We start from the raw sequence: 23,529 nt of genomic DNA, 5'->3' as shown, positions 1-23,529 counted from the left end.
GCCTAAACATCAGCACCACAAGTAACTTCTACAAAGCTACGAACGATTTGAGAGACAAGGCAAGGTCCTTCTACGCCATCAAAAGGAACATAAAATTAGACCCCTATTAGGATTTGGCAAAAAATACTTGATTCGGCTATAGAACCCATTGCCTTTTATGGTCTGGGGTCCGCTCACCAACCAAGAAATTGAGACTCTGCATGTAGAATTCTACAAAAACATCACCCGTGTACAACGTTAAACACCAAATAATACATGCAGAGTAGAATTAGGCCGATAAACGCTAATTATCAAAATATAGAAAATACCTAAAATGAATCGGTTCCCAAACCTTCCATAACAAAGCCATCACCTACAGAGAAATTAACCTAGAGAATAGTCCCCTAAGCAAGCTGGTCCTGGGGCTCTGTTCACAAACACCAACAGACCCCACAGAGCCCCAGGACAGCAACACAATTAGACCCAACCAAATCATGAGAAAACAAAAAGATAATTACTTGACACATTGGAAAGAATTAACCAAAAAACAGCAAACTGGAATGTTATTTGGCCCTAAACAGAGAGTACACGGTGGCAGAATACCTGACCACTGTGACTGACCCAAAATTAAGGAAAGCGTTGACTATGTACAGACTCAGTGAGAATAACCTTGCTATTGAGAGAGGCTGCTGTAGGTAAACCTGGCTCTCAAGAGAAGACAGGCTATGTGTACACTGCCCACAAAATGAGCTGGAAACTGAGCTGCACATATGTATGACCATATTAGAGACACATATTTCCCTCAGACTACACAGACCCACAAAGAATTTGAAAACAGATCCAATTTTGATAAACTCCCATATCTATTGGGTAAAATACTACAGTGTGCCATCACAGCAGCAAGAGAGAGAGAGAGGAAAAAACGGAAGAGATAAGAGAGATTTGTTTGACACTGTTGACTTGTGTTAGTAGCTGAGGTCTTCCACTGTAAAAGGATGTGTTGGTTTCCGGGTAGAGCGGGGTGTTTTTCTCTTCTCTGCTTGATGCTATTGCTTTCTAATCCCAAACTATAATTAAATGTGTGCTTAGGAGCCCTGGGGCTTAGAAAAACACTACACTGCCTCTGTGTTTGTGAGTGTGTGTGTGTGTTTGTGAGTGTGTGTGTGTGTGTGTGTGTGTGTGTGTGTGTGTGTGTGTGTGTGTGTGTGTGTGTGTTTGTGTGTGTGCTGTATTGAAGAGGATAGGGATAGGACCATCATGTCCTAGTGTAATGTATATAAATTGTCTGGAGATGACAGTCACAGTTTGACTAAGACCAGGGGTTTGTATCCTGGGCAACTGACTGCCCTTCTACTCTCCCTACCTGTCTCCCTTTCTGTCTTGCTCTGAGGAAAAGACAGAGACCAGACAAAATCTAGTTTTCAGAGAGCGGCCATCTAGATCTCCTAAGACAGCAGCTTTTAAAGGTTCCCTGGCTGGTTTCAGGGTGAAATACTTTTTTTTCTGATGCAACACAGACCGGTCAAAAACAGACAGAAAGTGTCAGCCATTGGACCTCATGAAAAATTGCTTTCAAATCTTGCTGATAAATATGACCCATGCTCTCTCTCAAATCATTGACTATATTTACATGGCAAGTTAAATTACTTACATTTTCAAAGTATACATATAACAAAAATGGTGGGACCATCAGCAATAATAGTAGTAGTAGTGGAAATGGGATTACCATTAACAGCAACTACAACAACAATCTCAACGAGAATAATAATACATTATTAAAGAAATAGTAGTAGACGAGTATCAACATGACTGAGAACACACATGACATGGTATGAAAGCCCAAAAAAACTAAATGGGAAATATTATTGACATTACGTTGCACTTTTCATTGGCAGTCCCTCAGGTTGTGGCAGGAGGGCACATTTTGGCTTTTCACCCAATAAATATTAGATTTTTTCTTCATATTTTATTGTTTCAAATTATAATTTGGAGAAATAAATATTCTCTTAGTGTTTGTCATAGTGAGCACAGCCTGTCCTCTCTGGGCAGCCAGGTTTGTCTGTGACGACCGGTCTCTATAGCCAGACTGTGCTCACTGAGTCTCTACCTAGTCAGTGTTTTCTTTAGTGTTCTATCAGTCACAGTGGTCAGCCTGATTTCTGGACCTTTTTTGGAATATCATTGTATTCTGTTTTATTTTATTAACGGTCAGAGCCCAGGTCTGACAGAACCTGTGGTTAACGGTCAGAGCCCAGGTCTGACAGAACCTGTGCAGATGATCTAGGTGCTGCTGTAACTCCTCCTTAGTGGGAGACAGTAGCATCAGGTCATCTGCATACAGCAGACACTTGATTTCAGTGTTGTGTAGGTTAAGACCATTAAGACCAGGTGCTGCAGATTCTTCTAATGTTTTGGCCAATTCATTAATGTAGATGTTAAATAGTGTTGGACTTATTGGGCAGCCCTGTTTCACTCCACGTCCCTGAGGGAAGAAGACTGTTTGCTTGTTGCCAATTTTAACCGCACATTTGTTTTTAGTGTAAATTGATTTAATAACATTGTACAGTATGTTTTCCCTCCAATACCACTTTCTATTAGTTTATAAAAAGACCTTTGTGCCAAATTGAATCAAATGCTTTCTTGAAGTCTACAAAACACAAGTATATTTTGCCTTTGTTTTGGTTTACTTGTTTGTCAATTAGAGTATGGAGGGTGTAAATGTGGTCTGTTGTACGATCATTCAAATCCAATCTGGCTTCTGCTAGGATGTTGTGTTCATCAAGGAAATGATGTCGTCTGCTATTTATAATACTGCAGAGATTTTTTCCCCAAGTTGCTGTTAACTTAGATTCCTCTGTAATCATTTGGGTTAAATTTGTCTCCATTTTTATAGATTGGTGTGCTCAACCCTTGGTTCCAAATATCGGGGAAAATACCTGTAGTGAGGATAATGTTGAGGCCTTTTTGGGTTGGAGCGTGCATAGCTTTTCCAATAATTATTATTCTGTAATTGGGGTATGTAACTGGGTTTTTGGGTTTTGTGGGTGGTTGTTTCTAGTATAGTCTATGCACCTTACTGGACTGTTTTTGTCGTTTGTTTTGTATTGATCAAGTGTTTTCTTTAATAAATGAGAGGATGAGCACTTTACCCGCTGCGTTTTGGTCCCCCTTCAACGACGAGTGTTACAGAACCACCTACCAAAGAAGGACCAAGCAGCGGCGGAAAGAGCAGCAGGAGAGCTATTTGGAGTCCTGGACATGGGAGGAGATCCTGGATGGTAAAGGACCATGGAGGCAGGCTGGGGAGTACCAGCGCCCGAAGGAGGAGCTGGAGGAAGCTAAGAGGGAACGACGGAGGTATGAGGCATTATATCCTCAATTTCAGGAGGTGAGGAGGCAGCCCCCCCTCCAAAATTTTTTTGGGGGGGGGCATACGGGGAGTTGGGCTGAGTCAGGGGGGAGCCCTGACCTAACTTCCCGGGTGTACAGGGGAGAGCCGTGGAGCAAAGAGGTGCGAGTCAAGGAATCAAGCGAGGAGCTTGACGCGAGATTCCGGAGAGAGGTACTGGCGGAAAGGGCACGAAGGAGCACCTGTGCTTACTATGGGGAGCGATGGAGCAAGCAAGCACCATGTTATGTGGAGATACGCACAGTATCGCCAGTGCGCAGCTACAGCCCGGTGCACTTGGTGAAAGCTCCTCACAGGTGTCATGCTAGAGCCAGCATCGAGCCAGGACCGGTGATGCAAGTTGCAAGCATCAGACCGCCGGTGAGGGTTCATGGCCCAGTGTATCCTGTTCCTGCTCCTCGTACTCTTCCTCCAGTGCATCTGCCCAGTCTAGTACATCCTGTTCCTGCTCCTCGCACTAGCCTTGAGGTGCGTGTTACTAGTCTGGCGCCTCCAAAGCCAGCCCCACGCATCAGGCCTTCAGTGCGCCTGCCCAGCCCAGTACGTCCTGTTCCTGCTCCTCGCACTAGCCCTGTGGTGCGTGTTACTAGTCTGGCGCTTCTAATGCCAGCCCCACGCATCAGGCCTCCAGTGCGTCTGCCCAGTCCGGTACGTCCTGATCATGCTCCTCGCACTAGCCCCGTGGTGCGGGTTACTAGTCTGGCGCCTCCTAAGCCAGACCCACGCATCAGGCCTGCAGTGCGCAGTCCCAGTCCAGAGCTTCCGGCGACAGTTTCCCGTCCAGAACCTCCTGGCGACAGTTCCCCGTCCAGAGCTTCCGGCGACAGTTCCCCATCCAGAGCTTCCGGCGACAGTTCCCCGTCCAGAGCTTCCGGCGGCGACAGTTCCCTATCCAGAGCTTCCGGCGACAGTTCTCCATCCAATGCTTCCGGCGACGTCCTACAGTTCGGAACCGACAGAGACGGCCTACAGTCCGGAACTGGCAGAGACGGCCTACAGTCCGGAACCGGCAGAGACGGCCTACAGTCCGGAACCGGCAGAGACGGCCTACAGTCCGGAACCGGCAGAGACGGCCTACAGTCCGGAGCCTGCAGAGACGCTCCTCAGCCCTGAGCCTCCAGTGACGCCTCTCAGCCTGGGGCCTCCAGCGATGCCTCTCAGCCGGGGGCCTCCAGCGATGCCGCGCAGCCCAGAGTCTGCTGAACGGGAGCTACGTCCAGAGCCAGAGCCACCTCCGTGGTGGGAGGATTGGGAAGGGGGGGTGAAGCACAGGAACCGTCGTTGACGATGGCCACCCTCCCTTCCCTCTCTTTAGGTTTGGGGTTGTTTTTGTGGGTTTTGTTTTGAGGTGCATTCGGGGTCTGCACCTTTGGGGGGGTACTGTCACGTCCTGGCCAGTAAAAGGGGTTATTTGTCATTGTAGTTGGTCAGGGCGTGGCAGGGGGTGTTTGTTTTGTGTGGTTGGGTATTGTGGGTTTAGGTTCTAGTTCTTATTTCTATGTTTATCTAGCTTTTGTAGTTCTATGTGACTTTTGTCAATGACCTCCAATTAGAGGCAGCTGGTTGTTGTTGTCTCTAATTGGAGGCCATATTTAGTTGTGTTTGTTTTCACTGGGTTTTGTGAGTGGTTGTTTCTAGTATAGTCTATGAACTGTACTGGACTGTTTTCATCGTTTGTTTTGTATTGATCAAGTGTTTTCATTAATAAATGAGAGGATGAGCACTTTACCCGCTGCGTTTTGGTCCCCCTTCAACGACGAGTGTTACAAGAGTCTCAGTCTTAAATCATTTTCCACACACAGTCTGTGCCTGTATTTAGTTTTCATGCTAGTGAGGGACGAGAATCCACTCTCATATAGGTACATGGTTGCAAAGGGCATCAGCGTCTTAACAGCACAATTTGCAAAGGCAAGAAACTCTAAGTGCAGTCCTATCCAGAAATCTGGCAGTGGCTTCTGATTAAATTACATTTTCACAGAACCGCTTGTTGCAATTTCAATGAAGTTCTCTTGTTCAAATATTGACTGGAGGCAGGGCATGAAAGGGATAACAAACCCAGTTGTTTGTGTCGTTCATTTCGGGAAAGTACCTGGGTAATTGTGCACCCAGCTCACTCAGGTGCTTCGCTATGTCACGTTTGACATTTTTCGTAAGCTTGAGTTCATTTGCACACAAAAAATCATACAATGATGGAAAGACCTTTGTGTTGTCCTTGTTAATGCAGACAGAATAGAGCTCCAACTTCTTAATCATAGGCTCAATTTTGTCCCGCACAATGAATAAAGTTGCTGAGAGTCACTGTAATCCTAGATTTAGATCATTCAGGCGATAGGGCAGATAGGCCAGTCATATGAGAAACTCGTCATCATGCAAGCTGTCAGACAAGTGAAAATGATGGTCTTTAAGCTCATGTCTCTTTCTCTCCTGCAGCCTGTCCTCTGTTCTCTTTCTCTCCTGCAGCCTGTCCTCTGTTCTCTTTCTCTCCTGCAGCCTGTCCTCTGTTCTCTTTCTCTCCTGCAGCCTGTCCTCTGTTCTCTTTCTCTCCTGCAGCCTGTCCTCTGTTCTCTTTCTCTCCTGCAGCCTGTCCTCTGTTCTCTTTCTCTCCTGCAGCCTGTCCTCTGTTCTCTTTCTCTCCTGCAGCCTGTCCTCTGTTCTCTTTCTCTCCTGCAGCCTGTCCTCTGTTCTCTTTCTCTCCTGCAGCCTGTCCTCTGTTCTCTTTCTCTCCTGCAGCCTGTCCTCTGTTCTCTTTCTCTCCTGCAGCCTGTCTTCTGTTCTCTTTCTCTCCTGCAGCCTGTCCTCTGTTCTCTTTCTCTCCTGCAGCCTGTCCTCTGTTCTCTTTCTCTCCTGCAGCCTGTCCTCTGTTCTCTTTCTCTCCTGCAGCCTGTCCTCTGTTCTCTTTCTCTCCTGCAGCCTGTCCTCTGTTCTCTTTCTCTCCTGCAGCCTGTCCTCTGTTCTCTTTCTCTCCTGCAGCCTGTCCTCTGTTCTCTTTCTCTCCTGCAGCCGCCTCCGTCTCTTTCTCCCGCAGCTCCCGTGGGTCAGATCGTTATTACTGCTCTGCCTGTCTTTTTGGAGCTCTCTCATCTCCTTTGATAGATCAGCCAGCTCTCTCACCTCCTTTGGTAGATCAGCCAGCTCTCTCACCTCCTTTGGTAGATCAGCCAGCTCTCTCTAGAGTCCGTCTCTCTCTTGCTGAACCTCTTTCAGCTGTGTTGCAAAGCTGCTGTCCTGCTCTGTCTGCACCTTGTTTAGGAGCTCCTCTCAGGTGGTTGTCTGGTTGCTGTTTACACCTTGGTTAGAGCTCCTCTAAGGTGTGGATGTCTGGTTGCTGTTTACACCTTGGTTAGGAGGTCCTCTAAGGTGTGGATGTCTGGTTGCTGTTTACACCTTGGTTAGGAGCTCCTCTAAGGTGTGGTTGTTTGGTTGCTGTTTACACCTTGGTTAGGAGCTCCTCTAAGGTGTGGATGTCTGGTTGATGTTAACACCTTGGTTAGGAGCTCCTCTAAGGTGAGGATGTCTGGTTGCTGTTTACACCTTGGTTAGGAGCTCCTCTAAGGTGTGGTTGTTTGGTTTGCTGTTTACACCTTGGTTAGGAGCTCCTCTAAGGTCTGTTTGATGTTAACACCTTGGTTAGGAGCTCCTCTAAGGTCTGGATGTCTGGTTGATGTTAACACCTTGGTTAGAGGTTCTCTTAAGGTGTGGATGTCTGGTTGTTGTTAGCTCACACTCTCCCTGAGCAGGACCACCTCCCCCTCCAGTCTGGTGAACTCATCCCTCATGGTATCCATGGTGGTGAGGAGGACCACCTCCCCCTCCAGTCTGGTGAACTCGTCCCTCATGGTATCCATGGTGGTGAGGAGGACCACCTCCCCCTCCAGTCTGGTGAACTCATCCCTCATGGTATCCATGGTGGTGAGGAGGACCACCTCCCCCTCCAGTCTGGTGAACTCGTCCCTCATGGCATCCATGGTGGTGAGGAGGACCACCTCCCCTCCAGTCTGGTGAACTCATACCTCATGGCAGCCATGGTGGTGAGGAGGACCACCTCCCCCTCCAGTCTGGTGAACTCATCCCTCATGGTATCCATGGTGGTGAGGAGGACCACCTCCCCCTCCAGTCTGGTGAACTCATCCCTCATGGTATCCATGGTGGTGAGGAGGACCACCTCCCCCTCCAGTCTGGTGAACTCATCCCTCATGGTATCCATGGTGGTGAGGAGGACCACCTCCCCCTCCAGTCTGGTGAACTCATCCCTCATGGTATCCATGGTGGTGAGGAGGACCACCTCCCCCTCCAGTCTGGTGAACTCATCCCTCATGGTATCCATGGTGGTGAGGAGGACCACCTCCCCCTCCAGTCTGGTGAACTCATCCCTCATGGTATCCATGGTGGTGAGGAGGACCACCTCCCCCTCCAGTTTGGTGAACTCATCCCTCATGGTATCCATGGTGGTGAGGAGGACCACCTCCCCCTCCAGTCTGGTGAACTCATCCCTCATGGTATCCATGGTGGTGAGGAGGACCACCTCCCCCTCCAGTCTGGTGAACTCATCCCTCATGGTATCCATGGTGGTGAGGAGGACCACCTCCCCCTCCAGTCTGGTGAACTCATCCCTCATGGTATCCATGGTGGTGAGGAGGACCACCTCCCCCTCCAGTCTGGTGAACTAATCCCTCATGGCTGCCATGGTGGTGAGGAGGGCCACCTCCCCCTCCAGTCTGGTGAACTCGTCCCTCATGGTATCCATGGTGGTGAGCAGGACCACCTCCCCCTCCAGTCTGGTGAACTCATCCCTCATGGTATCCATGGTGGTGAGGAGGACCACCTCCCCCTCCAGTCTGGTGAACTCATCCCTCATGGCATCCATGGTGGTGAGGAGGACCACCTCCCCCTCCAGTCTGGTGAACTCATCCCTCATGGCAGCCATGATGGTGAGGAGGGCCTGAGCCTGCTCTGCACTGAGGGGGTCGCTCTCCTCCTGGGGCGTGTCCTCCACTATGGTGGGAAGAGAGGTGCTGGATGTGCCTTTTTGGGTGGGGATAGTGGGGGTGAGGGTGGTGCTGGTGGAGTTTGTCTTGTGGCAGGGCATGTCACTGATGGTGTCCTTCTCTCTCTCTGCTCTCTCCTTAATGGTCTGAAACTCTGTTTCAAACAGCCTAATGTTACCTTGCACCATGACAGTCCCAGTCTGTTTCAAACAGCCTGTTACCTGGCACCATGACAGTCCCAGTCTGTTTCAAACAGCCTGATGTTACCTGGCACCATGACAGTCCCAGTCTGTTTCAAACAGCCTAATGTTACCTGGCACCATGACAGTCCCAGTCTGTTTCAAACAGTCTAATGTTACCTGGCACCATGACAGTCCCAGTCTGTTTCAAACAGCCTAATGTTACCTGGCACCATGACAGTCCCAGTCTGTTTCAAACAGCCTGATGTTACCTGGCACCATGACAGTCCCAGTCTGTTTCATACAGCCTAATGTTACCTGGCACCATGACAGTCCCAGTCTGTTTCAAACAGCCTAATGTTACCTGGCACCATGACAGTCCCAGTCTGTTTCAAACAGTCTAATGTTACCTGGCACCATGAGAGTCCCAGTCTGTTTCAAACAGCCTAATGTTACCTTGCACCATGACAGTCCCAGTCTGTTTCATACAGCCTGATGTTACCTGGCACCATGACAGTCCCAGTCTGTTACCTGGCACCATGACAGTCCCAGTCTGTTACCTGGCACCATGGCAGTCCCAGTCTTGTAGAGGTTGATTGTTATCATGGTGCTGTCAGGGTACATGCATTTTTTTGTTCGATAAAATTCATATTTATATGTAAAAACAGCATTTTACATCGGCGCGTGACGTTCAGAAAATATTTTCCCTCAAATGCTTCCGGTGATCAGCGCTACAATTTACAAAATTACTATTCGAAAACATTGGTCAAATATAATATTGTCATTCAAAGAATTATAGGTTAACATCTAGTGAATGCAACCGCATTGCCAGATTTAAAAATAACTTTACTGGGAAATCACACTTTGCAATAAATGAGGTGCTATGCTCAGAAAAATAGGCTAGGCGATACAGGTTAGCGCCATCTTGGAGTCATCTAAAATCAAATATACTATTGTAATTATTCACTTACCTTTGATTATCTTCATCAGAAGGCACTTCCAGGAATCCCAGGTCCACAACAAATGTAGTTTTGTTCTAAAAAGTTAATAATTTATGTCCCAATAGCTCCTTGTTAGTGCGTTCCGAAGGCTACTCATAATGTACGAGGCGCGCGGGACTTGTCGTCATGAATGTGCAAAAAAAATATATTTACGTTTGTTCAAACATGTCAAACGTTGTATAACATACATCTTTAGGGCCTTTTTCAATCAGAGCTTCAATAATATTCAAGGCGGACGATTCAAATCAAATCAAATCAAATCAAATGTATTTATATAGCCCTTCGTACATCAGCTGATATCTCAAAGTGCTGTACAGAAACCCAGCCTAAAACCCCAAACAGCAAGCAATGCATGTGAAAGAAGCACGGTGGCTAGGAAAAACTCCCTAGGAAAAACTCCCTAGAAAGGCCAAAAACCTAGGAAGAAACCTAGAGTGGAACCAGGCTATGAGGGGTGGCCAGTCCTCTTCTGGCTGTGCAGGGTGGATATTATAACAGAACATGGTCAAGATGTTAAAATGTTCATAAATGACCAGCATGGTCAAATAATAATAATCATAGTAGTTGTCGAGGGTGCATCAAGCACGTCCGGTGAACAGGTCAGGGTTCCATAGCCGCAGGCAGAACAGTTGAAACTGGAGCAGCAGCACGGCCAGGTTGACTGGGGACAGCAAGGAGTCATCATGCCAGGTAGTCCTGAGGCATGGTCCTAGGGCTCAGGTCCTCCGAGAGAAAGACAGAAAGAGAGAAAGAGAGAATTAGAGAGAGCATATTTAAATTCACACAGGACACCGGATAAGACAAGAGAAATACTCCAGATGTAAAAGACTGACCCTAGCCCCCCGACACATAAACTACTGCAGCATAAATACTGGAGGCTGAGACAGGGGAGATCAGAAGAAACTGTGGCCCCATCCGATGATACCCCCGGACAGGGCCAAACAGGCAGGATATTGCGGCAGGATTGCATTGTCTTACTAAACGTTTCGGAACGAGAGGGTACCTACGGGCGCCCGCGTCATAGTAGTAATGGCCCTCCCTCTATGACCAACTTTCCAGGCCTCTCGTTCGGTCAGTTTTTACCAGAGAAGACTCAAACCACTTTGTAAAGACTGTTGACATCTAGTGGAAGCCTTAGGAAGTGCTAAATGAATCCTAACTCACTGTGTGTTTCATAGGCAAAGTGTTGAATGTGATTCCACAAATCAGATTTCCACTTCCTGCATGGAATCTGCTCAGGTTTTTGCCTGCCATATGTTATACTCACAGACACCATTCAAACAGTTTTAGAATCTTTAGAGTGTTTTCTATCCACATCTACTAATTATATGCATATTCTAGTTACTGGGCAGGAGTAGTAACCCGATTAAATTGGGTACGTTTTTTACTCTAGCCGTGCAAATACTGCCCCCTAGCCCCAACAGGTTTAACTAGGCAAGTCAGTTAAAAATAAATTCCTATTTACAATGACAGCCTATCAAAAGGCAAAAGGCAAAAGGCCTCCTGAAGGGACGGGGGATTAAAAATACTGCCATAATGTTGTCTTTGTGTCTGTTGAAACACTGCTATAATGTTGTCTGTCTCTGTTGTAACACTGCCATAACGTTGTCTGTCTCTGTTGAAACACTGTCATGATGTTGTCTGTCTCTGTTGAAACACTGTCATGATGTTGTCTGTCTCTGTTGAAACACTTCCATAATGTTGTCTGTCTCTGTTGAAACACTGTCATAATGTTGTCTGTCTCTGTTGAAACACTGCCATAATGTTGTCTGTCTCTGTTAAAACACTGCCATAATGTTGTCTGTCTCTGTTGAAACACTGTCATAACGTTGTCTGTCTCTGTTGAAACACTGCCATAATGTTGTCTGTCTCTGTTGAAACACTGCCATACTGTTGTCTGTCTCTGTTGAAACACTGCCATAATGTTGTCTGTCTCTGTTGAAACACTGTCATGATGTTGTCTGTCTCTGTTGAAACACTGTCATGATGTTGTCTGTCTCTGTTGAAACACTGTCATGATGTTGTCTGTCTCTGTTGAAACACTGCCATAATGTTGTCTGTCTCTGTTGAAACACTGCCATAATGTTGTCTGTCTCTGTTGAAACACTGCCATAATGTTGTCTGTCTCTGTTGAAACACTGCCATAATGTTGTCTGTCTCTGTTGAAACACTGCCATAATGTTGTCTGTCTCTGTTGAAACACTGCCATGATGTTGTCTGTCTCTGTTGAAACACTGCTATAATGTTGTCTCTGTCTCTGTTGAAACACTGTCATGATGTTGTCTGTCTCTGTTGAAACACTGCCATAATGTTGTCTGTCTCTGTTAAAACACTGCCATAATGTTGTCTGTCTCTGTTGAAACACTGTCATAACGTTGTCTGTCTCTGTTGAAACACTGCCATAATGTTGTCTCTGTCTCTGTTGAAACACTGTCATGATGTTGTCTGTCTCTGTTGAAACACTGTCATGATGTTGTCTGTCTCTGTTGAAACACTGCCATAATGTTGTCTGTCTCTGTTGAAACACTGCCATAATGTTGTCTGTCTCTGTTGAAACACTGTCATAATGTTGTCTGTCTCTGTTGAAACACTGCCATAATGTTGTCTGTCTCTGTTGAAACACTGTCATGATGTTGTCTGTCTCTGTTGAAACACTGCCATAATGTTGTCTGTCTCTGTTGAAACACTGCCATAATGTTGTCTGTCTCTGTTGAAACACTGTCATAATGTTGTCTGTCTCTGTTGAAACACTGCCATAATGTTGTCTGTCTCTGTTGAAACACTGCCATAATGTTGTCTGTCTCTGTTGAAACACTGCCATAATGTTGTCTGTCTCTGTTGAAACACTGCCATAATGTTGTCTGTCTCTGTTGAAACACTGCCATAATGTTGTCTCTGTCTCTGTTGAAACACTGCCATAATGTTGTCTGTCTCTGTTGAAACACTGTCATAATGTTGTCTGTCTCTGTTGAAACACTGCCATAATGTTGTCTGTCTCTGTTGAAACACTGCCATAATGTTGTCTCTGTCTCTGTTGAAACACTGCTATAATGTTGTCTGTCTCTCATTCTACACTGAGTGACATGGGTGGATTACTAGGAATAATGTCCGCTCGCCGCATAGAGCCTCTTCTGTCGAGTGGAGCCATTTCCCGCTGCCTAACTCTGAGAGGGGCTTTAGTCTGTAAACACACACACGCACACAGACATACACGCAACCAGCGGACACACACACCAACACTTCAAAACAGGCATCTGCAATGTTTTCTTCCATGTTAAATTCTGCTGCAGAAATTATACTTCACAGAATACCCTGCTGAGCTCAACATGAACCACCCCCTCCATCTCCATATCACAGATCTGTGCTGTGATGCTTTCATGTTGTTAATAACCTTCCTCATCTTCCTCCCTCCTTCCTGCTCCCTCCATCTTCTGCCACTATTTATAATTATGTAAAGTGGCTCTAACTCCCCCCTTCCTTAATTACCATCTGAGATGAGCTGTTCAGAGCTGTTGATGTCTCTCTTCAGAATTACACACAGCTGTGTATGCATAGCAGCAGTGCAGTGTATGTGGGGGAGTGTGTGTGTGTGTGTCAGTGTCATCAAAGACACACACACACACACAGACACACACACACACACACACACACACACACACACACACACACACACACACACACACACACACACACACACACACACACACACACACACACACACACACACACACAGAGAGAGAGACACCACAGACACATTTAGTTCTATACAGGCGCTGATCACCTAGCCTGTTACCAGGGCGTAAACCAGTTATTAGTCTCCAAAGTGCTTGAATGGCTATAATCACCTCATCGTCTTCCCTCCTGTTTCCATGTGTTGTGTTGCTGAAGAGCTCTGGGATTGTCCTCCCTCCTGTTTTCCATGTGTTGTGTTGCTGAAGAGCTCTGGGATTGTCCTCCCTCCTGTTTTCCATATGTTGTGTTGCTGAAGAGCTCTGGGATTGTCCTCCCTCCTGTTTTCCATATGTTGTGTTGCTGAAGAGCTCTGGGATTGTCCTCCCTCCTGTTCTCCATGTGTTGTGTTGCTGAAGAGCTCTGGGATTGTCCTCCCTCCTGTTTTCCATGTGTTGTGTTGCTGAAGAGCTCTGGGATCGTCCTCCCTCCTGTTTTCCATATGTTGTGTTGCTGAAGAGCTCTGGGAATATGTGTATGAGCATGGTAGGAGTCACAGCTTTGGAAAAGCTATTGTCACAAGACCAAATTACTTGCTTGGTTCCTGGTGCAGAATAAATAGATAAATATTTTCTATTTCTATCTTCATTCTATGTTCCCTATCTATGTGTTGTATTTCTTTGTTTTGGCCTGGTATGGTTCTCAATAAGGGAGAGCTGTACATCGTTGTCGCTGATTGGGAGCCATACTTAGGTAGCCCATTTTCCACCTGTCTTTTGTGGGAAGTTGATTTTGCATTGCTGTTAGTAGCCTGCGAAACGGTTCGTTCATTGTGTTGCTTCTTTTTTGTTGTTGTTGCTGGTTCACCGTTTATATTAAAATATGATGAACCTAACCCACGCTGCGCCTTGGTCTCACTCTAACGACGGACGTTACAGAATTACAGTACAGTTGACTTAGATGATATGATTGACTGTTGTCTGCAGTGGCGGTGGGTGGGTAAAATCATTGGGGCAGCCAGAAATAAGCCATATACCATCCTATGTGTTGTGATAATTGTTTGCTCTATAACCTGTTAGTTCTTATATATAGGCCTAAAGGCCAAGACGATAAGAAGACACAGTGGCAGAAACAACACTCTTTATTTCATCACAAAACCGGAGAGCAACTTCTGTCTGGTGAAGTCCACAAAGCATATTGCATGTGCAGTAACAGACAGTTACATAACCTAGAGCGTGGTCAAGCTAGTTAATGTTTCCGACATTTTTGGAACACTAAACAACCATTGATTTAGAACCATGTAGGATTATCACAAGTTGGAAAGAAAACAGGAGCTGCCTCCACTATTCCAGCACCATTTCAACTTCTATATTTCAACGTATTCTAATCACCTATGCTTAGTTTAATACAGTGACAACTAAAAGATACCAAAAACTATTTAGTCCAATTAACGTAAGCTAAATATGATGTGGCTGTCCATGGTTCTGATTTCTGTGTGTGGTGTCTTGAATTTTTTATTTAACATTTATTTCACTAGGAAAGTCAGTTAAGAACAAATTCTTAGCAAATAGCAATATGCAAAATGCATAGGTGATTAAGATATGCAAATATAGCAACAAGATAACAATATGAATGTCAAAAGTGGGATGCAGTAACATGTGGTGCTGGAGCATCTGTCTAAAGAAAGCACAGAATATATTAAGGTGGAATTTCACACAAGAATACTCTCCCTAAGCCCTATTCAGACTTGAGATAAGTTGATTTAACATGGCCTTAAGTCCATGTTTTATTGAGTCAATGTTAAAATGACTTATCTCAAGTCTGAATCGGGCCCAATTTGCTCATTTTAACAAGGGTGGTTCAGCCAACAGTTTAGTCCTAAAGACTGGCTGAGTGCACTAAGCAGGAGACCCGTGTTCACATTTACCTTCTAACATGAATACCAGTGATGAAGGCCCACTTTACAAATGTTACCTCATGTTACCTCTGCTATCTTATTGTTTTGATGCTGCCTTTTAAATGCACTGAAACACCTTCAAGGGTTTTCACAACAATATCATAAAACACAATTATTCAGATTGAAGAACCACTCTGGGTTTTCAGAGTACTTACAATCTGTGAAGAACCGCTCTCTGGGTGTTTCAGAGTACTTACATTCTGTGAAGACCACTCTGGGTGTTTCAGAGTACTTCCAATCTGTGAAGAACCACTCTCTGGGTGTTTCAGAGTACTTCCATTCTGTGAAGAACCACTCTGGGTGTTTCAGAGTACTTCCAATCTGTGAAGAACCACTCTGGGTGTTTCAGAGTACTTCCATTCTGTCTGGAAATACGGTACATTCAGTGTGTAATAACACTTACGTTGGGTTTCCCTCCAAACACCCTCCAAACACCCCCCAAACACTCTACAAAAACTCTCCAAACACCCTCCAAACACCCTCCAAACACCCTCCAAACACTCTCCAAACACCCCCAAACACTCTCCAAACACCCTCCAAACACCCTCCAAACACCCTCCAAACACCCCCAAACACTCTCCAAACACCCCCAAACACTCTCCAAACACTCTCCAAACACCCTCCAAACACTCTCCAAACACCCTCCAAACACTCTCCAAACACCCTCCAAACACCCCCAAACACCCTTCAAACACTCTCCAAATACTCTCTAAACATCTTCCAAACACCCTCCAAACACTCTCCAAACACCCTTCAAACACCCTCCAAACACCCTCCAAACACTCTCCAAACACTCTCCAAACACTCTCCAAACACTCTCCAAACACCCTCCAAACACCCTCCAAACACTCTCCAAACACTCTCCAAACACTCTCCAAACACCCTCCAAACACTCTCCAAACACCCTCCAAACACCCCCAAACACTCTCCAAATACTCTCCAAACACCCTTCAAACACCCTCCAAACACCCTCCAAACACTCTCCAAACACTCTCCAAACACTCTCCAAACACCCTCCAAACACCCTCCAAACACTCTCCAAACACTCTCCAAACACTCTCCAAACACCCTCCAAACACTCTCCAAACACCCTCCAAACACCCCCAAACACTCTCCAAATACTCTCCAAACACTCTCCAAACACCCTCCAAACACTCTCCAAACACCCTTCAAACACCCTCCAAACACCAGAGCTCAGCTAAGGTGCAATACTTTTCATGGTTTTACAATGATGGGGTTTTGAGTAGTCTTTCTATTTTAACAGTGTACTTTTTATATGATTAATTGTTCAACAGTGGAATAAATGCCTTGCATTTCATCGTTTTCATGCATTGCTTTTTAACTGCAAGACTTGTGTAGCCTAACATTTAGTGAACTGCAGCAATTTCATAGTAGTGACTGAATCTTAAATTATCCTCACAAACACCTTCAGTTTGTATTGAACATTTGGCCAACTTGTCTCCAATGCACTTTTCCTCAAGAAAAACCTCACACTTGATAAATAATTGTTCTTTTGTGTCCTTCCATGTCTATTCAAGTTTTTCTCTGTGGTCAGCCAGCCAGACACGCTCTCACTCACACACTACATCTCTCAGCTGGTTTTCCTGCCTGTGATCTTGGACCTGGGCCCGGCCTGGCTGGGCTGAAATCAATAGCTTGGCCCTGACTGACAGGATATTACTGGAGGGATGTGTTAGTGCGTCCCAAGTGGCATTCTATTCTCCATATAGTGTACAACTTTTGACCAAAGCTCTATGGGCCCTGGATGAAAGTAGTGCACTATGAAGGGAATAGGGGTCCATTTGCATGGCAGCCTACAGTATGTGAGCGTTTATGTGTCAGGGTTGGAAATGGAGGGGAGAAAGAAGTAGAGAGTCTTGTCCTGGTCTTGTCTTCTCTGATTAGCCTCTGGGCTACAGAGCGCGGTACAATCATTTACTCTTTTTACTGATCTATTTTTTACTTAACACGTTTTACTTCACTTCTTAAAGCATTGTTGGTTAAGGGCTTGTAAGTAAGGTCTACAGCTGTTGTATTTGGCGTATGTGACAAATACAATTTAATTTGATAATTTACTGGACACCAGCTAGCTACTGTATCTAACTGTTATTGCTGTTAATTACCTAAGAGTTATCAAATAACCTATGGTTCAAAGCACCTGGTTTCATAACATATTTGTGGCATAGAGACTTTTAGATTGACATAAATTGTAGATATAATGTCAAGCTCTGTCGTGAAATGTAACTGCATGAGAAAAGCTCAAATTAAATCAATGGCAATATCAAATCACAGAAACAACATGAAGCGTAATATGAGTGAAGTTTACTCTGCACATTTATTTGCATGTACAGAGAGCCTTTTTTATTTCAATCCAAATAAAATGTAGCTGCATTTCTGAGCCCAGAGGCCAATTTTTTTATTTTAAAGCTGAGGTGTCAAAGCAGGTATTTCACAGCTCGGTGCCCTTTTTAATACATCTCTTCCAGAACAGAACACCTTCCAGCATTATAGCCCTGCTGCCTGCCACTCACCACCATGATGACAGGTGTGAACTGCAGAAAAGGGTAGTGTTGCGATTAAATGTGTCCCCTGGTGCACTAATCTCTCTGTTTAACTTGAATAGGCCGGGATGCACTGTAGATGTATCAGTCAGAGAGAGAGAGTTCAGTGTGTTTGTATGTGTGTGTGTGTGTGTGTGTGTGTGTGTGTGTGTGTGTGTGTGTGTGTGTGTGTGTGTGTGTGTGTGTGTGTGTGTGTGTGTGTGTGTGTGTGTGTGTGTGTGTGTGTGTGTTTGTTGTGTGTGTGTGTGCGTGCGTGCGAGCGTATTTGTTCGAGAACATGTGAAGGAACTCAACGTGATAAGAGGAAAATGCAGAGGAGAGAAGAGGTTGATGTTTTAATGTTCTGCTTGTTGATGATTGTGTGTGGAGCCTGGGTCACATGAGGAGTCTGGGTGTTCAGGAACAGTGTTGTCACATGGTGGAGTCTGGGCGTCCAGGAACAGTGTTGTCACGTGATGGAGTCTGGGCGTTCAGGAACAGTGTCACGTGATGGAGTCTGGGCGTTCAGGAACAGTGTTGTCACGTGATGGAGTCTGGGCGTTCAGGAACAGTGTTGTCACGTGATGGAGTCTGGGCGTTCAGGAACAGTGTTGTCACGTGATGGAGTCTGGGCGTTCAGGAGCAGTGTCACGTGATGGAGTCTGGGCGTTCAGGAACAGTGTTGTCACGTGATGGAGTCTGGGCGTTCAGGAACAGTGTTGTCACGTGATGGAGTCTGGGCGTTCAGGAACAGTGTTGTCACGTGATGGAGTCTGGGCGTTCAGGAACAGTGTTGTCACATGATGGAGTCTGGGCATTCAGGAACAGTGTTGTCACGTGATGGAGTCTGGGCGTTCAGGAACAGTGTTGTCACATGGTGGAGTCTGGGCGTTCAGGAACAGTGTTGTCACGTGATGGAGTCTGGGTGTTCAGGAACAGTGTTGTCACGTGATGGAGTCTGGGTGTTCAGGAACAGTGTTGTCACGTGATGGAGTCAGGGTGTTCAGGAACAGTGTTGTCACGTTATGGAGTCTGGGTGTTCAGGAACAGTGTTGTCACGTGATGGAGTCTGGGCGTTCAGGAACAGTGTTGTCACGTGATGGAGTCAGGGTGTTCAGGAACAGTGTTGTCACGTGATGGAGTCTGGGTGTTCAGGAACAGTGTTGTCACGTGATAGATGTAGTACATGGTTCTAAGTGTGTATGTGGGATGTGTGTTTTCATCAATTAGACACAAGGGATGTGTACTGTAGACTGGTGAGGTTATGTGTAACAGATGTCGTACTACGTACCTCTCTTGCGTAGTGTTTTTAAATAAAGGAATGTCCAGCCTCCCTGGTCTTTGTATTTGAATATGTGCATTAAATACACTACTTCACTGAGGGACCTTACAGATGTTGTATGTATGAGGGACAGAGGAAGGGTTAGTTATTTAAAAAATCATGTCAACCACTATTATTTCACACAGAGTGAGTCCATGTTACGTATTATGGGATATGTTAAATTTTACTCCTCAACTAATTTAGGCTTGTCTAAATATAGTAGCTGAATACAACAACCATATTTAGTTAATGCATTTTTATTTATCTTTAAAAATTCAGACATTTTTCTTCCATTTTGGCATGTATTTTGAGTAGATTGTTGACAAAAAAAAATGAATTAAATATATTTTTATCCCACTTTGCTATTAACTTTCATTGAAACATGTTCGTGCTAATATGAGTCTGTTACATGGCGTGTACTATATTATAAACCAAATGTTTTGAGACCTGGATGCTGATTGGCTGTAAGTCGTGGTACATAAGAGACAAATGACTTTACTGTTTAGTGTTCTAATTACATTGGTAAAGTACTTATAATAGCAATAAGGCACTTTAGGGGTTTGTGGTATATGGTCAATATACCACAGCTACGAACGGCCCCCCCTTCCCTTTATTACAGAGGCGTCTATCCTGAGCTATGACGGCAGTATGTACATGAAGGTGGTGATGCCTGCCGTGATGCACACAGAGGCAGAGGACGTCTCCCTACGCTTTATGTCCCAGCGTGCATTTGGGCTCCTCATGGCCGCTACCTCCCGGGACTCCGCCGACACGCTCCGTCTGGAGCTCGACAGCGGCCGTGTCAAACTCACGGTCAACCTAGGTATCGTATGAAACCGTTAACCCTCCCCGTCCCGGTGGCTTCAGGGGGAGGTCTGTTGGAGTTGTCACATAGTCGTTTTTGTTAGTCGTTGTTTTCATTCATTCTTCTCTGTTTTGGTCAAACTACAGCTATTTTCTTGTACAGTAGTTGCATGGATTGTATTTTCATTTGCTACGCATCGTATATTTAGATGTTCTTGCTTTGCTGCTATGTCGTCACTGTAGAATATTTTATAATTAATCTAACAATCAAATCACCGTATCCATGAATATCACAGTCATTTTCATTAAGATATTGAGAAATAGTCAGTCATGTTCACAAGTAGAAAGGAACATTTCTCAGATATTAAGAGATGTTCAGTTACTTATATGCTATCAAACATTGTTTCCTTATACATTACATAGGCCTGTTTCACCCCTCAATTACAGGACTTTTTATTATGATGGCCCTTTTTCTCTCTTTCTCATCCAAAGGTTCTGATATGAAGTACCAGTCAAATGTTTGGACTCATTGCAGGCTTTTTCTTTTTTTTAAACTTTTTTCTACATTGTAGAATAATATTGAAGACATAGACACTGTGAAATAACACATATGGAATCATATAGTAACAAAAAGTGATGAACAAATCAAAATATATTTTATGTTTGAGATTCTTCAAAGTAGCCACCAGTTGCCTTGATGACAGCTTTGCACACTCTTGGCATTCTCTCAACCAGCTTCACCTGGAATGCTTTTCCAACAGCCTTGAAGGAGTTCCCACATATGCTGAACGCTTTTGGGCTGCTTTTCCTTCACTCTGCGGTACAACTCATCCCCAACCATCTTAACTGGGTTGAGGTCAGGTGATTGTGGAGGCCAGGTCATCTGATGTAGCACGCCATCACTCTCCATCTTGGTAAAATAGCCCTTACACAGCCTGGAAGTGTGTTTTGGTCACTGTCATGTTGAAAAACATAGACCCACTAAGTGCAAACCAGATGTGATGGCATATTGCTGTATAATGTTGCAGTAGCCATGCAGATTAAGTGTGCCTTGAATTCTAAATAAATCACAGACAGTGTCACCAGCAAAGCACCCTCACACCATCACACCTCCTTTTTGAGTTACTACATGATTCCATATGTGTTATTTCATAGTTTTGATGTCTTCACTATTTTTCTACTATGTAGAAAATAGTAAAAATAAAGAAAAACCCTTGAATGAATAGGTGTGTCCAAACGTTCGACTGGTACTGTATAACTACATCTCGAAAACGCATTAATATCCTACATTCTTACTGTCTGGATTTATTGTTGTTGTAACCGTGTTTTGTTGATTATTTACTGTATTTTTATTATTATTTGGTCCATGTTAGCAGGTCCATGGTTCCACCCATTAGCACCCCTACAGTAGTGTAGGTGGTATTTCCCATGTCGCCTTGTTCAAAGATGATCACCCCTTCAACGGCCCTTAGCTTGCGGCCCGCCTAGCATACAGCCCGAGCCAAAAGCACCCAGCAAGCCTGCAGATGGTGGCATATAGGATAGGATAGCAGCACCCCTTTATCTATACACACGTGGACACAAACATTAAGCTAGCTTTGACTAGCTTGCCTTCAGCCATATCCACCCTCATGCAAAATACAAACAAACTGTATCTGTCAACCGGTAGAGGCTGCTGAGGGGACGGATAATAATAATGCACTGCATGGACTGAATGGAATGGTATCAAACTCCATTCCAGCCATTACACTCTATTCTAGCCATGATTATGAGCCGTCCTCCCCTCAGAAGCCTCCACTGCTGTCAACACATACATATGTAGGATCTTAACCCATAGGGGGGTACTAATATCATATGGAATTGTTTTAAGGTCATACAAATGATCATTTTGCTAAATGATTTAGAATTTTAAGATCCCTTGAAGGTTCTACTAAACTATATTGAATTGCTTTAATTTGATCACACTTTTGTTGCTGATCATTTTCTTGTATCTGAGTTTTAAAAAGGCTTTTAGACTTGATTTACCCTAACGAAAAATGTATCAACTCCTACGAAAATAATTATTCACTTTTCCTGTTGCTGCAAGACTATTTTCCTGCTGTAGCAAACTGTCTCAAATTAAGATTCTACATCTGTATGCCTATAAAGATGGGGGATCAATGGAAATTGATCTGTGTATTTCACTCAGTTTTACATTATGTTATGGACACATTATAACTGTCACTTTCCTAATATTGCCAAATATTATTCTCAGAGTCTGACTACTATATAGGACTTCAATATACAATATCTAATGTGATTTGGCTGGTTTCATTCATACACATATAGCCTACACCTTTGCTATCTTTGTGTTAGTGCTGAGGTCTGGGGTACGCTGGAACCCTCTGAGGTCCTGCTAGGCCACTGTACGGCGCTGGTGCTGACTGGATCGACGCTGTTTGCTCCCACTTTTCTGTTGCGGTTGACTGTACATGACGAGCTGGGTCACATGGATCCTAACCCAGATCACCTGACCAATCACAGCACTACTTATTCCCTATTGGTTGAGATATAGACCTATCTTGTATACCGTTTGTGGCCTAAAGTGTAGGATGTATCATACTCCAATATGATATACATTTGATATAAATAACTGACGGCTACAGGTGGAGAATAACAAATTATGGTTACAAAATGCTGGGTTAGTAAATCGATGTGGCCAATGAACTGCAAGCGGCCATTTTAAAAAAGAGGCTTAAAATCCTAAACTATAAAAAAACATGTTGAAATTTGAAAACAACATTATATTTTGTAAGATATTTTATGCATCTATTCAGACCTACAAATATATTTTCACTATGGACAACAAGTATTTCAATAAAAAGAAAAGTCTAATTTCATGTTAAATCAAATAAAATGTAATGATCAAACTTAAAAGAAGATATAGATCCAAAATGGCAGTTTGATGTTGACCATCATCACAAGTTACCCTAACTACCTGAAATGGCCGCCGATGTCATGTGACCGTCCCCGGAAGGTGGAGTTTCTGTTCTTGGATGTCAGCAGCTTTTACCTTGAAGGATGCGATTTCATCTGTCACTTATTTCCCCCCTATCTAGACTGTGTCAGGATAAACTGTAACACCAGTAAGTCTATACTCCACTTGATGGAGAATTCTTCTTTAAATGAATATGATATCGTTATTTTTGACATGATTTGTATAGATAGGATAATGTACAGAAGTGTGACAAGGAAATTGCATTGCTAATAGATCAGTTAAGATCAAAGACCTTATGATTAAAGTGAGATGTTTCTATACATAATTAGCTATACGTTAACTCAACTCAATTAGCCAACTTTTCTTGATCTTTTTAAGGTTGGTTAAAAAAAATACATCTTTAAAAATGTTACAGAAATTCACATGTACATTTTTCTTTAAAGGTACATGTTTGTTACATTGTAGTGTGGCTTATAAAGATTTAGTGATACTGCTCTTACTCATAAAGAGGTCTTTGAGTTTGTTTTGGTCATGACAACATGACAACAGTCAAGGGCCTTGTGTGTTAATGAGAAGGACTTGGTTTACGCCCTGAATAATGTTTGCAAAGGATGTTTTCTATTTGAGATTGTTCTTTGTGCTGTTGTGTGTGTGTGTGTGTGTGTGTGTGTGTGTGTGTGTGTGTGTGTGTGTGTGTGTGTGTGTGTG

At 44.3% G+C, this 23,529-nt stretch overlaps 1 protein-coding gene across 1 annotated transcript in view; it reads left to right on the top strand.

Moving 5' to 3' along the window:
* Positions 1-23,529, top strand: part of LOC106608239 (neurexin-3b) — a 651,982-nt gene that overhangs the window by 224,374 nt on the left and 404,079 nt on the right. Inside the window, exons 10-11 of the mRNA XM_082977050.1 lie at positions 19,660-19,863; positions 22,943-22,969. Of these exons, the coding sequence (XP_082833176.1) occupies positions 19,660-19,863; positions 22,943-22,969 (231 nt within the window). The remainder of the gene's footprint in view (positions 1-19,659; positions 19,864-22,942; positions 22,970-23,529) is intronic.

The sequence above is a fragment of the Salmo salar genome, chromosome 06 (genome assembly GCF_965601325.2).
Source record: "Salmo salar chromosome 06, fSalSal1, whole genome shotgun sequence".
NCBI classification, from domain to species: domain Eukaryota; kingdom Metazoa; phylum Chordata; class Actinopteri; order Salmoniformes; family Salmonidae; genus Salmo; species Salmo salar.
Note: the sequence above shows the minus strand (reverse complement) of the source record. Positions and strands in the feature narration are given on the sequence as shown.